This window comes from Hypanus sabinus, chromosome 25 (assembly GCF_030144855.1).
Source record: "Hypanus sabinus isolate sHypSab1 chromosome 25, sHypSab1.hap1, whole genome shotgun sequence".
Classification (NCBI taxonomy): domain Eukaryota; kingdom Metazoa; phylum Chordata; class Chondrichthyes; order Myliobatiformes; family Dasyatidae; genus Hypanus; species Hypanus sabinus.
The window spans coordinates 17,344,172-17,360,547 of record NC_082730.1 but is presented as its reverse complement, the minus strand read 5'-3'; the positions used below and the strand labels follow the sequence as shown (position 1 = coordinate 17,360,547).

General features: G+C 42.8%; 1 protein-coding gene across 18 annotated transcripts in view; it reads left to right on the top strand.

The window, feature by feature from the left end:
* The first annotated feature begins 12,053 nt into the window (after positions 1–12,053).
* The window catches only part of plekha6 (pleckstrin homology domain containing, family A member 6), a 347,966-nt gene continuing 343,643 nt past the window's right edge, over positions 12,054–16,376 (top strand). For 4 of the 18 annotated variants that reach the window (XM_059950196.1, XM_059950195.1, XM_059950179.1 and 1 more), the window contains exons 1-3: positions 12,058–12,290; positions 12,395–12,471; positions 12,588–12,645. In XM_059950196.1, coding sequence (XP_059806179.1) covers positions 12,226–12,290; positions 12,395–12,471; positions 12,588–12,645 — 200 coding nt within the window. In that variant the 5' untranslated portion in view covers positions 12,058–12,225. Of the gene's footprint in view, positions 12,291–12,394; positions 12,472–12,587; positions 12,646–16,376 lie in introns of all 18 variants that reach the window. The other 14 variants (XM_059950186.1, XM_059950188.1, XM_059950194.1 and 11 more) reach the window with 6 other exon arrangements.

Here is a 16,376-nt window from a genome sequence, read left to right as displayed (position 1 = left end):
AGATGGGAGAGATTTTGAATGATTTCTTCTCTTCGGTATTCACTAAGGAGAAGGATATTGAATTGTCTAAGGTGTGGGAAACAAGCAAGGAAGTTATGGAACCTATGACAATTAAAGAGGTGGAGGTACTGGCGCTTTTAAGAAATTTAAAAGTGGATAAATCTCCGGGTCCTCACAGGATATTCCCCAGGACCTTGAGGGAAGTTTGTGTAGAAATAGCAGGAGCTCTGATGGAGATCTTTAATATGTCTTTAGAAACGGGGATTGTGCCGGAGGATTGGCGTATTGCTCATGTGGTTCCATTGTTTAAAAAGGGTTCTAGAAGGAAGCCTAGCAATTATAGACCTGTCAGTTTGACATCAGTGGTGGGTAAATTAATGGAAAGTATTCTTAGAGATAGTATTTATAATTATCTGGATAGACGGGATCTGATTAGAAGTAGCCAGCATGGATTTGTGCGTGGAAGGTCATGTTTGACAAACCTTATTGAATTTTTTGAAGAAGTTACGAGGAATGTTGACGAGGGTAAGGCAGTGGATGTAGTCTATATGGACTTCAGCAAAGCCTTTGACAAAGTTCCACATGGAAGGTTAGTTAAGAAGGTTCAGTCATTAGGTATTAATGCTGGAGTAATAAAATGGATTCAACAGTGGCTAGATGGGAGATGCCAGAGAGTAGTGGTGGATAATTGTTTATCGGGATGGAGGCCGGTGACTAGCGGGGTGCCTCAGGGATCTGTTTTGGGCCCAATGTTGTTTGTAATATACATAAATGATCTGGATGATGGGGTGGTAAATTGGATTAGTAAGTATGCCGATGATACTAAGGTAGGAGGTGTTGTGGATAATGAGGTGGATTTTCAAAGCTTGCAGGGAGATTTATGCCGGTTAGAAGAATGAGCTGAACGCTGGCAGATGGAGTTTAATGCTGAGAAGTGTGAGGTTCTACATTTTGGCAGGAATAATCCAAATAGAACATACAGAGTAAATGGTAGGGCATTGAGGAATGCAGAGGAACAGAGAGATCTAGGAATAACTGTGCATAGTTCCCTGAAAGTGGAGTCTCATGTAGATAGGGTGGTGAAGAGGGCTTTTGGAATGCTGGCCTTTATAAATCAAAGCATTGAGTACAGAAGTTGGGATGTAATGCTAAAGTTGTACAAGGCATTGGTAAGGCCAAATTTGGAATATCGTGTGCAGTTCTGGTCTCCGAATTATAGGAAAGATATCAATAAATTAGAGAGAGTGCAGAGACGATTTACTAGGATGTTACCTGGGTTTCAGCAATTAAGTTACAGAGAAAGGTTGAACAAGTTAGGTCTCTATTCATTGGAGCGTAGAAGGTTGAAGGGGGATTTGATTGAGGTATTTAAAATTTTGAGAGGGATAGATAGAGTTGACGTGAACAGGCTGTTTCCATTGAGAGTAGGGGAGATTCAAACTAGAGGACATGATTTGAGAGTTAGGGGGCAGAAGTTTAAGGGAAACACGAGGGGGTATTTCTTTACTCAAAGAGTGATAGCTGTGTGGAATGAGCTTCCTGTAGAAGTAGTAGAGGCCAGTTCAGTTGTGTAATTTAAGGTAAAATTGGATAGGTATATGGACAGGAAAGGAGTGGAGGGTTATGGGCTGAGTGCGGGTAGGTGGGACTAGGTGAGATTAAGGGTTCGGCACAGACTAGGAGGGCCAAGATGGCCTGTTTCCGTGCTGTGATTGTTATATGGTTATATGGTTAATAGAAGGACATTTGTTTAGAATAGAGACAAGGAGATATTTCTTCAGCCAGAGGGTGGTGAATCTGTGGAATTCATTGCCACAGTCAGCTCTGGAGGCCAAGACTTTGGGCTTTGATAGGTTCTTTGATAGTAAGGGTGTCAAAGGTTACAGGGAGAATGGGGTTTTGAGGGATAATAGATCAACCATGATTGAATGATGGACAGACTCAATGGGCCAAATGGCCTAATTCTGCTCCTATGCCTTACAGTTTTATGTTGCAAATTCTGCAGGCGGATGCAAAGAGATTTTCACAGGTTCTCATGTTGAAGGAGGGATTTTACACCATCCTGATACGATTGTAGATTTTTGAATCCTCACAATTGAAAAAATCCTTAAAGGGTATTTTATCACCATCAGAATCTAGTTTAATCTTACTGACATAAGTCATGAAATTTGTTAACTTTGTGGCAGTAATACAATGCAATACATGATAAATATAGAGAAAAATCAGAATTATAGTAAGTACCAATATGAACATTAAGTAGTTAAATAAGTAGTGCAAAAACATAAATAAAAAGGCAGGGTGTTAGTGTTCATGGGTTCAATGTTCGAAATCAGATGGCAGATGGAAAGAAGCTGTTCCTGAAATCCCTGAGTGTCCCTGCCTTTAGGCTTCTGTACCTCCTTCCGAATGGTAACCATTCGAAGAGGGCATGTCCTGGGCGGTGGGGTTCCTGAATGATGGACAATCAATTAAAAGTAACTTCTAATTTAGACAGGTGGGCTAAGAGTCCAAATCTACACTTAAACCCTAGTCATCTCTGTTGCCACGGCACACATTTTAAGCCAAAACTGATCAGATTCTTTCTTGTAAGCTTTGACTGTTTCCCAATATCTGTATTAGCAGAATCTACCTCAGATACACTGACAAGTTCTGTAGGATTTCTGACATCTGAACCTCCTTCTTCAATCTAGGTTTCTTCACCTGAAGATAAAAATCTTTCATATTAGCCATTTCCTCATTGGAAAGATTTTGTTTAAAATTCAGGCATTGGATTGGATTTCCTATTGTTCTGCTGCATACTGTATGTCCCATGGCCCTGCACTTCATAGCCTTTTATGTTCTGTTATTTATACTTGCTTATCTGCACTTACCTCCTGGCTTTTGATCATTTTCTTTCTCTCTAACAAGCCCCATTAACCCTTTGACCAGATGACCTCCACAGGTTTCTGTCCCATCTGGGGTTGGCAGTCCTGGCCTCACCCTATCAGAGATATTTGCTTTGTTCTATTCATCTCCCCCACTTCCCCCATCCGTGAACAGCATCCACACCATCTCTGAAACTTAAACACTTTCTCTCTTGTTTTGCTCAGTTCTAATAAAGAGTCCTAGGACTAAAACGTTTAGCTGTTTCGCTTTTTCGCTTTTGCACAGATTATTCCTGATCATGAGACATAGGAGCAGAATTAGGCCACTCAGCCCATCAAGCCTACTCTGCTATTCCATCATATTTTATTTATTATCTCTCTCAACCCTATTCTCCTGCCTTTGACACCCTGACTAATCAAACTATTTACTTCTGTTTTAACTGTACTCAATGTCTTGGCCTCCACAGCTGTTTGTGGCAATGAATTCCAGTTTCACTCCCTCCGGTTAAATATATTCCTTCTCATCTCTGTTCTAAATGGACGTCCCTCTATTCTGAAGCTGTGCCCCCTGCTCCTAGACTCCCCAACTGTAGGAAACATTCTCTCCACATCCACTGTATCTAGGCCTTAAAATAATCAATAGCTTTCAATGAGATACCCCTCATTCTTCTAAACTTGAGCAAATGCAGGCCCAGAGCCATCAAACGCTCCTCATACTTAACTCTTTCATTCCTGGAACCATTCTCATGAACCTGCACTGGACCCTCACCAACACCAGCACATATTTTCTTAAATAAGTGACCCAAAACTACTCACAAGTCCAACAAGTGCAGTCTGAACAAAGTCTTACAAAGCCTCACCATCACATCCTTGCTCTTCTACTCTGGTCCTCTCAGGATGAATGCTAACATTGCATTTGCCTTCCTCACCACAGACTCAACCTTGCAGTTAACCTTTAGGGCTCCCAAATCCCTTTGCACACCTGGTTATTTAATTTCCTCCCCATTTAGAAAATAGTCTACATCTTTATTTCATCTACCAAAGTGCATGGCCATACACTTCCCTGCACTGTATTCCATCTGCCACTTCTTTCCCCAGACTCCCAATCTTTCCAAGTCCTTCTGCAGACTCTCTGCTTACTCAACACGATCTGCTCCTCCTCCTACCTTTGTATCATCTGCAAACTTGGACAGAAATCCATCATTTCTGTCATCTACATCTTGACGTATAACGTAAAAAGAAGTGGCCCCAATACTGACACCTGTGGTACACCACTAGTCACTGGCAGCCAACCAGAAAATCTCCCTTTATTCTGACTCTTTGCCTCTTGCCAATCAGCCAATCTTCTATCCATGCTAGTATCTTTCCTGTAATACCATTAATTCTTATCTTGTTAAGTAGTCTCATGTGCAACACTTTGTCAAAGGCCTTCTGAAAATCCAAGCAAACAGCATCAACTAACTCTCCTTTGTCTATACTGCCTGTATACTTTCCTCAAAGAATTCCAATAGACAACAGTAAGACAAGATTTCTCCTTAAGGAAACAATTCTGGCATTGGTCCCTATTATCATGTGCCTCCAAGTACCCTGAAATCTCATCCTTAGTAATTAGAATCAGAATTATTATCACCGGCATGTGTTGTGAAACTTGTTAACTTAGCAGCAGCAGTTCAATGCAATACAGAGTATAGAAGAAGAGAGAGAAAAAAAATAAATAAGTATATAATAAGTAAATAGACTCCGTCATCTTCCTAACCACTGAAGTCAGGCTAACTGCCTTATAATTTCAGCAACACACACAAAATGCTGGTGGAACACAACAGGCCAGACAGCATCTAAAGGAAGAAGCACTGTCAACGTTTCGGGCCGAGACCCTTCGTCAGGACTAACTGAAAGGAAAGGTAGCAGGAGGCGGAGGAGGAAATGCGGAATGATAGGAGAAGACCGGAGGGGGTGGGATGAAGCTAAGAGCTGGAAAGGTGATTGGCAAAAGGGATACAAAGCTGGAGAAGGGAAAGGATCATGGGAAGGGAGGCCTCGGGAGAAAGAAAAGGGGAGGGGAGCACCAGAGGGAGATGGAGAACAGGCAGAGACGGGCAGAGAGTGGGAAAAAAAGGGGAGGGGGGCAAAAAACTAAATATATCGGGGATGGGGTAAGAAGGGGAGGAGGGGCATTAACGGAAGTTAGAGAAGTCAATGTTCATGCCATCAGGTTGGAGGCTACCCAGACGGTATATAAGGTGTTGTTCCTCCAACCTGAGTTTGGATTCATCTTGACAGTAGAGGACACATCAGAATGGGAATGGGACGTGGAATTAAAATGTGTGGCCACTGAGAGATCCTGCTTTCTCTGGTGGACAGAGCATAGGTGTTCAGCATAATGGTCTCCCAGTCTGTGTGGGGTCTCACCAATATATAAAAGGCCACACTGGGAGCACTGGACGCAGTATACCACACTAGCCGACTCACAGGTGAAGTGTTGCCTCACCTGGAAGGACTGTCTGGGGCCCTGAATGGTGGTGAGGGAGGAAGTGTAAGGGCAGGTGTAGCAATTGTTCTGCTTACAAGAATAAGTGCCAGGAGGGAGATTAATGGGAAGAGATGGGGGGACGAAGGGACAAGAGAGTTGCGTAGGGAGCGATCCCTGCGGAAAGCAGAAAGAGGGGGGAGAGGGAAAGATGTGCTTGGTAGTGGGATCCCATTGGAGATAGCAGAAGTTAAGGAGAATTATACGTTGGACCTGGAGGCTGATGGGGTGGTAGGTGAGGACAAGGGGAACCCTATCCCGAGTGGGGTGGCAGGCAGATGGGGTGAGGGCAGATGTGCGGGAAATGGGAGAGATGCGTTTGAGAGCAGAGTTGATGGTGGAAGAAGGGAAGCCTCTTTGTTTAAAAAAGGAAGACATCTCCTTCATCCTGGAAGGAAAAGCCTCATCCTGAGAGCAGATGCGGCCGAGACGGAGGAATTGTGAGAAGGGGATAGCATTTTTGCAAGAGACAGGTTGGGAAGAGGTATAGGCCAGGTAGCTGTGAGAATCTGTAGGCTTATGGTAGATATCAGTAGATAGGCCGTCTCCAGGATGGAGACAGAAAGATCAAGGAAGGGGAGGAAGGTGTTGGAAATGGAGCAGGTAAATTTGAGGGCAGGGTGAAAGTTGGAGGCAAAGTTAATTAAGTCAACGAGCTCAGCATGCGTGCAGGAGGCAGTGCCAATGCAGTCGTCAATGTAGCGAAGGAAAAGAGGAGGGCGGATAATTTCCTTTTTTTCTGTCTCTATCCCTTCTTAAAGAATGGAGTGACACTTGCAATTTTCCAGTCTTCCGGAACCATTCCAGACTCTAGTGATTCTTGAAAGATCATGACTAATGCCTCCACAATCTCTTCAGCTATTGTACCTCTCTCAGAGTCCTGGGGTTCTTACATACTAAATCTTTCTGTTTTGTTTTCCCAGAATCTGTTTTTTTTTTATGTTGATTCCTAATATTTATTAAATGGAATAAAACCATATTTGTGCCCTTCTTTGGGAGATGTATGGAGAAAGTACAGAAGAAGTTCAGTGAAGAATCAGAATTCTTCATTGAGAAGAGAGGCTGGGCACTTTTCGTTGAAGGTTAAGGTGAGTTCTGACAGATTTAAAATTGTGAAGAGTTTTTCTATGTTAAACTGGGAAGACTATTTCCATTCACCACACTTGTGATCTGGTGATCACTGCTGAGCCACAGAAAGTGTCATTATTCCTTTGTAATGACACTAACAATGGCTCTATTTTCCTGTACAAATGCAAAGCTTATTTATTGTTATAGAAAGGAAAACACAGAGAGGACTGTGAAAGGTTCGGGTTTGCTGGATTGGAGAATTGTCATTTTTCTTCTATTTTCTTGTAGTTTTATTTTCCTATGCTTGCTTGTATTTTTATATAATCTACATAAATGTAACTAATAGAGTGGTCACTGAGTGTACGTTCGTGACCTTCTGCTGCTTTAGCCCATCCACTTCAAAGTCTGCTGTGCTGTGCATGCAGAGATGCTCTTCTGCACACTACCTGTGCTTATCTGAGTTACTGTCGTCTTCCTGTCAGCTTGAACCAGTCTGGCCATTCCCTTTTTAACAAGGCATTTTGTTCACAGAATTACTACTCGCTGGATTTTAAAAAAATTTTTTGCACCATTCTCTGTGGACTCTGGATACTCTTGTGCGTGAAAATCTCAGGAGATCAGCAGTTTCCATGATTCCCAAACCACCCCGTCTGGCACCAACATCATTCCACGGTCAAAGTCATTTGGATCACATTTCTTTCCCCAATTCTAACATTTGGTCTGAACAACAACTGAATCTCTTGACCGTGCCTGCATGCTTTTATGCATTGAGCTTCGGCCACTCGAGTGGTTAACTAACAAGCAGGTGTACCTGATAGTGTGGCCACTGAGTGTCAGTGTAATTGTTCAGAGGTTGCGGTGCAGTTGCCTCTGTATTTTTCTGGAAACTTCCTGGTGGCAGTGGCAAGTGTCACATTATTTGCATCTGGCTATTTTATTGGTTAACTGTTATCTGTTTATTTGTAGTCTGGTATGAGAAGACCACAACTACTTTTTTAGCCTACTCTATTCTTCTGTTCTCACATAATAAAACAACCGTAAGCAACAAGTTTTATGTCTCATTCTTGAGTTCCAAAGCAATAGGTTCCAACAGGTTTAACCTGACTCTGACTAAGTGGGACTTACTACTGTATGCTGCTATTGCTACTTAATAATGGTGCTCTGAGGGATTAAGGGCTAAATGCAGGAAATTAGGACTAGCTGGGTGGGCAATGTGGTCAGCATAGACCGCTTGGGCCTAAGAGATTGCTTCCATGCTGTGACAGCACAATGTGTTTCTAACTCATCCCTGGCCGGGGTGAAGATAAAGAATCAACTGTCAACAGCCATCAGGAGAGAGGTGTCGGAGGTGGTGTGGCGTGGCATCCAGACTGGAGCCAGTGCTGCCCCCTGGTGTTCGCTTGGCAGAAGACAGGCTGTATTGTGGCCGACTGCAGTTCTCTGCACAACAGTATCATACTGATATCTTGTATGTGCTATGTGTGCTTTGTGCTGTGTGACTGTTGGTGCTCCATTTTGGGCCCAGAGCAATGCTGTCTCATTTGGCTGCGTTCATGAATAGTTGTACGACAATTAAACTTGAAATGAATTGAATTTCCAATTTAAGGAGAGGCAGAGATAGAGCTCGCACTGATTAATGTTACTCCCCAGTTTGATTTCCATTCCATGTGAGAAATAATGATGAAGGAGTAATAGATTCTGTATATTTAACCTACACAAAATGCTGGAGGAACTCTACGTTCTCTTCTCCTGATGAAGTGGCTCAACTCAAAATGTCAGCACTTTATTCCTTTCCTTAGAAGCTGCTTGACCTGCTGAGTTCCTCCAGTATTTTATACTCTGGGTTTCCTGCATTGCAGAATCTTCTGTTAATGAATGTTGTAGTATTGATAGGGGCATTTCAATGTGTTGCATCAAACCTATAAGAAAAATCCAGTCAGTCCTTGTCTTTTCTTCATAACTTGCAAACACTTCCATCTTCAAACATTTACTTTCTTTGAAAATATTTGTTGGCTTTTTAGGAAGGATATTCCTGGGCCTAATATCTACTGTGTTTGAAAGTACAAAAAAATTCTCCCTCTTTGTACCCAAGTGACATTGATTCTCAAAACAGGACACAACAGTTCTAATGTTTGGCATAATAATTACATTTCTTCAATGTCTTATTGAAATGTAATACCTTAGAAAGCACAGAGAAAAATTGTTTTTAACAAAGTTATTTTTGAAGGTCGGTGACTTTTATTTGGGCTTCCTTCTAGGTTGTAAGGAAATGTGAGAACTACTATTGATAGTCAGCTTTTGGCAATAACATCTGACCCAGAAGAATGAGATAAAGGCTTAAGCCTACATTAATTTTGTTTTTTCTGGAATGGTTGTGAGAAGGATATTATGAAAAAGACATTGAAAGAGGGGTGGTGAGAGAGAGATGTCAAGATATTGAGAGAGAGAGAGAGAGAGGGGCAGAGACAGTGAGACAAAGAACTGTCACTTCAAAGTCAATGTCAAAGTCAAATTTAGCCAGAGGGTGGTGAATCTGTGGAATTCATTGCCACAGATGGCTGTGAAGGCCAAATCATTGGGTACCTTTAAAGTGGAGGTAGATAGTTTCTCGATTAGTAAGGGCATCAATGGTAATGGGGGAAAGGCAGGAAAATGGATTGCAAGGGATAATCAATCAACCATAATCGAATGGCAGAGCAGACTCGATGGGCTGAATGGCCTAATTCTCTTCCTATGTGTTATGGTCTTACTCAATTCAAGTTTAATTGTCATTTAACTATCCATGAATGCAGCCAAACGAGACAGCGGTACTCTGGGGCCAAGCTGCAAAACAATCACACACTACACATGTAAAATATCAGTAAGATACGAAAAAAAAATTCAGACCCTGAGAGAATGCCAGGTTAATCTGCAGTGGACAACAATACAGCTTGTCTTCTGCCAAGCAAACACTGGGGGGCAGCACCAACTCCAGCCTGGATACCTTGCCACACTGCCCCCTGGTGGAGCACAGCAGTTCTGATGCCCCTCTCCAGGTGGCTGTAAACAGGCAACACCGCGGCTTGAGGCTGGGACGTGCAAAATCCCAGCTAAGTGAAAAAATTACTTTCACAACATCACAGGTACATAGCATCAGATAAGCAGCATCCTCAAGAAAAAGCAAGGACATAAAATATACACAGTTTTTACAAGAAAGTACATAATTAGAACAATAATCAAAGTAATTTTAGTACGAAGTAATCAAAGTGATCATAGTGCTGCTAAACTTCAGTGTTTCGGGTTGTGCTGGTTGTGTCAAGAACTGAATGGTTGAAGGGAAGTAGCTGTTCTTGAACCTGGTGGCACGAATCTTAGTACCTCCTGCTTGATGAAGGCAAATTGCAAATAATAATTAAGTAAATAAGTACCAAAAACATGAGTTGTAGAGCCCTTAGAAGTCCTGAAGAAGGGTCTCAGTCCGACACATCGACTCTCTACTCATTTCCATGGATGCTGCCTGACCTGCTGAGTTCCTCCAGCATTTGGTGTGTGTATCCTTGAAAGTTTGTCCGTAGGGTGTGGAATCAGTTCAGAGTTCAGACGAGTGAAGATAAGCAGGAGCACAAAAGGGCTACTGGTGCTAGAATCTGTGAGAGAGAAAATAGATGAGGAACGGAATGAGGGTATTGTTTTGAAAGTCGGCACAGAGTCAATGGTCTGAATGGCCTTTTCTCATAAGGAAATATGAGAATTAGTATTGAAACAATTGTGACAATGCTGTGAATGCAGTGTCATAGGGCTGTATTAGGTTTATATGTTACCAGCACTATAACTGGCCATCTCTCCCCACCTCTCCCAGACCTGATGTGGGGTTGTGACTGGAAAATGTCTACGATCCCTTCCCCCACCCACACCACCACAGATGCTGCTCGACTTGTTGAGCTTTTTGTTCTGGCACATTCATTGTTGCTCCAGATCCCTGAAGGCAATTGCAATGTCAGCTTTCACTTTGAGAGGACGAGAATGTAAAGGCAAGGACGTAATGCTGAGATCTTATCAGGCATTGGCTGGACCACATTTGGAGTATGGTGAACAGTTTTGGGCCCCGTACCTAAGAAGGGATGTGCTGACTTTGGAGAGGGCCCAGAAGAGGTTTCATGAGTGATTCCAGGAATGAAAGGGTTAACACCTGAGGAGTGTTTGATGGCTCTGGGCCTGTACACACTGGAGTTTAGAATGCCATTGAAACATGTGCCTTTTGCATCAATGACCAACACAGTCTGAAGATTGCCGTGGGCAAGTGTCCGGGACCTTGCTTCTGGATTCAATAGCATGCCCACAACTTACTAATTATAATCCTTTCAATGTGGGAGGAAACCCATGCAGCCATGGGGGAAACAAACAAACGCCTCACAGACAGAGGAGGGAATCAAACCCCCGATTGCGCTACCTTGGAGATGACTGTGGTGGTAGATATTGGGAGGGAAGAGATCACAGATAAATGGGGCAGTTTGTACCTGAACTGGAGGGACACCAATACCCTAGCAGGAATGTTTGCTTGTTCTGTCCCAGGGTTTTAAACTAGAGTCACAGGATGGGAACCAGAGTGACAGGTCCACAGTTGGAGTGCCTCTGGGGAAAGTGAACATTAAATCTGCATACAAAGGTGGAAAGTGAGAGGCTGAGTAATGTATATTTGTGTTGTGCATTTAAGGCAGAGGTTAACAGATTCTTGATTAGTTGGGGCATGAAAGGATATGGGGAGAAGGCAGGATATTGGGGCTGAGAGGCAAAATAGATCAGCCATGATGAAATGGCAGAGTAGACTCGATGGGCCAAATGGCCTCATTCTGCTCCTATAGGGTCTTATTTCAATGCAAGGAGTATTGTAGGTTCAGCAGATGAATGCAGAGAGCGATAAGCATGTGGAATTATGATGTAGCCAGTAGTCAGATTTAGCTGTGGAAAGGGAAGGATTGGCAACTCAGTGTTCTGGGATTCCATTGTTTTAAACATGATAGATGTTTATGGAGAAAGAGTGGCATTAATTGTATCATGGCAGTGCCCAGAGAGGGCATACTGAGGCTATATGGGTGAAACTGGGGGATAAGTAAAAATATGACCACGTTAATGTTTTTTCCCGAGGTTGGGTGTGATTAAAACTAGAGGTCATAGATTTAGGATGAAATGTAATATTGAATTGAAATGAAATGAAATATTTAAGGGGAATCTGAGGGGAAACTTCTTCACTCTGAGAGTGGAACGAGCAGAAATGGTGGATACGGGTTCAATTATAACAATCGAGAAGTTTGGAGAGCGGTATGGGTAGATGGCACCAGGCAGAAAACCAGGTCGGCACGGACTAGATGGGCCGAAGATCTTGCTTCTGTGCTGCAATGCTCCGTGACGTTTCTATCCAAGTTCCTTCCTGCAATTTCCCCACGCCATTCAACTCCAGTACCCCTCCCAATACCATCCAAATCGCTCTCATCACCCATCTCCTACAGCACCACCTAACCCAAATCCCCCCGCCTTCCCCAAAACCCATCTGAATCAGCAGCCCTTCGGTCACAGACCCTCCCCTCCCCTCCCCGCGCCTGGTCACTGTAGGGAGCCGAGGGAGGCAGGGTTCCAACCTCGGGAACGGCGCCTACAGTGGGCGTTGATCCTGAATACTCGCCTATCTTTCGCACTAGGAAGCAAGATCCAGAGAGGGAAGAAGAGGAGGAGAGCCGCCCACCTCTCTCACCTCACCGTTTCCACAGAATCCCAGAGCACCGGGGCCAAATGGAGGAACTACCCCAGCCCTGGAATTACGGCGCAACCCGGGACGGTCGCCTGTTTTTCATAGAGTTGAGTATTTGTTACTGTGTGGCTACCTCCTTTGAAGTCGCAACAGGAAATTCACAACTTCCAAACACACATTCATTCAATAAATCTTCTCTTGGTTTTGTAGCGATTTGACCCAGTCCACCAGCTGGCTTCATCCCGAAACGGGACAACCGCTTCGGACCGGACACCGGCGCCGCCCAGGTAAAGCAATGGCAGCAAGGTGTTGACGCGCTGATATCTTTTTTTTAAAAGTTATTGTCCATCGCGACTTTTAAATACAGTGTTTTGTATTTTTTAATATTTCTAATGAACCCCAGGACTTCCTCGTGGGTGGGAGCAAGGATTCACCTTTGAAGGCGCCACCTATTTCATTAAGTGAGTAAAAAGACTTATTTTAACCCTGACTCGCCCGGGTCATATAGTTTTTTTCTCCTGTGCAAGAATACTTTTGATCTCGGTGTCTCTCTTTGGCAAGATTTTGTCTTCTAATATTTCGGCTTCTGTTAATGATTAGCTATTTGAGTTTGAGCTGCCTTATCATTTGAACCCAATTCTGATATTCACACTCGGGACATTTTCCAGGAAGGGTCAGGACTGGGAATGGAAAGGTGGAGGGGAATTACCGCTGACTATTAATGGTTGATGCTCTGTATCTCACACTCACACTGAATGGAGGCAAGTCATAGAAGATAGGACCATACAGCACCTTACAAGGCCCTTCAGCCCACAATGTTGTGCCAACCTTGTAACCTACTCCAAAATCAACCTAACCCTTCCTTCTCTCCACATGGCCCTCCATTTCTCTTTCATCCATGTGTCTTTCCTTAAATACTTCTGACGTATCTGCCTCTGCCACCACCCTTGGCCTTGCGTCCCAGGCACTTACAACACTGTGTAAAAATAAAGCCTCCCCTTGACGCTCTTCCTCCAATCACTTTCCAAATCATGCTTGCACGTCATGCAGTGTAGTATTAGGTAAAAGACAGCTGTCCCGATTAGCTGAAGTTTCATGGAAATGGATAAAAATCTATATAAAAAAACTATTGTTTAACTGAGTATCAAATTATGTATTTAAATAAAATACAGAACCAATTAGAATACTAACAAAAGTTGTGAATTAGTTCCTAATAGTTATTGATGAAGAAATTTATTCAGTGTATGTGTCCTGTTGACTGATTGTAACTGAACAAAATCAGCACAGACACGAAGTGTAGATAATGGACACCATGAGATCCATCAAACAATACAATCATGATTAAATCCTCCAAACTTTCACTTTCATTGTAAGTCAAGATGATCTTCGATAACTTCAAATTCTTTGTAGTACCTAACTTGTTGAACTAGTGAAATCATTTCGTTTCCACTCTTGGCTGTTCCAGGCATCTCCAAGCCTAAACCCTTGAAAACGCAGTGAGCAAAATAATTCTGAATGGTCTTACTGCTTATTTCTCGCTCCCCTTATTGGCGACAAAAACCACTGCTTTTTGAACATACAAACACGTAACTGATGCTATTTAAAAACTGTTCCCTCTAAGCACAGTGTAGTGTCCAATGGCCACACAAGTGTATGTGACTAACGCTAGTTTGAAGCTGTTCAGCAACAGTCTCCTGTCTCAATTAAGCGGCATAGTGTCACAAATAAACAGAGGGAATCCAAACTATTTTCTAGGTTAGATTTTGTTCCTTAAGAGCTGTCCCAAACGAGCGGCTGCCCTGATTAACCAATTAGCAAGAATCCACTGTATTTGACAGAACTCTCATTGCAGATGGGAATACATCTCCTTACAATGGAAAGCGCACCTAATTATTTAAAAACAAACACCAATTTCAATGCTTTGAGTTCTGTCAGGTTGGTTAAATACTTGCAATGAGTAGAATGCCTTTGAACTGCGGTTGTGCCTATTTCTGATTGTCCATACCAATGTCTGAGACAGACCGGGCTTGGTTTTGGAGTTCAGTAAACCTACAATCATTGAATTCCACCTGTTTAGGATGGTGGTGAATATTGGTAGCTCAGCATCTATTTCAAAACATTTGTTTATGGAATTAACAGAATATATCGAAATAGACACCTTTTGTGAACCGCTTAAGAGCCAAAGAAAGCCGAGAAATTCAAAGGTCACCTGAAGGGATAGCCAATCAGGACCCAGGCAAGCGAACAGGAGGGCCTATATAAATGTGAGCACTCCCAGAGACAAGCACCAACAACTGCGTACAGAGGATGTCTTGCCTGGTGACGAAAAACCTGTAAGCTGATTGCCAAGTTTGGCAAGTGTCGCCGACATCAAATTCCATGTGTCTCTACTTAACTTAAATTGACCCTGGGGTCTTTAGTTAGGGATAAAGGGGAATAAGGACAGGCTTGTAGTCCTCCTTGAGCACACAAGCTGGGGTGGAGGGGAGTTGATTTTCTTCTTTCATATCACTATTGTTGATGTGGTCGCATCCTTTCTGTGGTGGAGCAGTCTGGTTGGAGGAAGACAATCCTCAAGACGGGAATCATCCTTCCTCAAAGTTTGTTGTCGACATCTCTTTTTCTCATCCTTAAAATTCATTGAAGCAGTGGGTATCATCATAAGTGTGTGGAATCAGAATATGTCGATTGCCAATCAGCTGCAAACAATCGTGATGCTGGAACAGGTTCGAGGGGCTGAATGTACTTCACATGCTTTAGTCTGGTTCTCCCTCATGCATCTTTTGCTATTGTATATCCCATGACGTTTTAACCACAGGTTGTGGAGACTAGACGGAGCCAAGCTTCAAATGATGTTATCAAGAATGTTTCCAGTTTAGATGGTTTTGCAGGGTTTGCTGCTAACACAATGGGAACGAGTTGGATTTGCTTAGAACACCAAAATCAGTAGCTTTAATGGGTTATGTTTCTTTTGAACAGCGGATTGCATATCGATTTATCTCCGCCTGTGCACTAATCCTTGGATTGTAATGTCTGGCTCTGGCTCATTAACTTCCTGAGATTTGCCACATGGAGAGATTGTGCAACTTTAAAACTATTTATAGAATGCAACACTAAAATACATGAACTGGGGACAGAAATTAGTATAATTCAGATTTTTTTCCCCTTAAAACTTTAAGAAACATGTTAAACATTTTCCAAGTTTGTCGTGCAAATGAGAGAACCTCAACAAATTCTTCAACCCATCCTGCTAAATAGAATGCATTAAGTTTTTTTTTGGAATTCATTATTTTATTTAACTTTCAATTTTCCTATATGTGTTTGAAAAGAATTATACTGTAGCCCATCCACTTCAACGATTGACAAAGCTGTGCGTTCACAAGTGCTCTTCTGCAAGCCTCTGTTGTAACAACACATGGTTATCGGTGTTTCTGTCCCCTTCCTGTCAGCTTGAACCAGTCTGACTAGTCCGACCTCTCTCGTTAACATGGCTATGCAGAACAGATGGATGTAGGCTGGGCAGAAGGTCTTGGTCATTGGTGCGAAGATTGGGACAATGGCACGTGGATTTTCATGTGTCTGTTTGGGAGATTTCCTGATATATTAAGGCTTAACATTTTAACAACAGCTTCTTCCCCATCACCATCAGATTTCGGAATAGACAATGAACCCATGTACACTACCTCACTATTTTTCTTTATTTTTGCTCTCTTTTTGCACAACTTATTTAATTTTTTTGGAATTTATTTTTTATTGAAGTTCATCATCAAACGAACATTTCCATAAGACATATTTCAGATATTGTACATATATATCATATATGCCACAAATCTCCACATAATATATTTAATTATTTTAGTTAATATATGTGGAGAAGGAAAACTCTGATTTTAAATCTCAGCTGCCTTGTGGCAATACCAACCCATGGGAAATACTTCGGGAGTAAACCTGAGGTAGAAATCCGGAGCCGGGGTCCCCAAGGCAGTTTGATGTTGTTTACAACTTCTCTCTGGCAACCTCTGCGATGACACTGGTGCCGAGCTGTATCGGCGCCTGCCCTTCCCTTGGACTACATCAGTGACGTGGGGAGGGGGAGCCGACTGCATGGGCAACAGCCGGTTCTTCAAATCTTCCCAGGCTTGCACCCTGGAGAGGACACAGACCACCAGAGCCACAAACCCATGATCTCCTG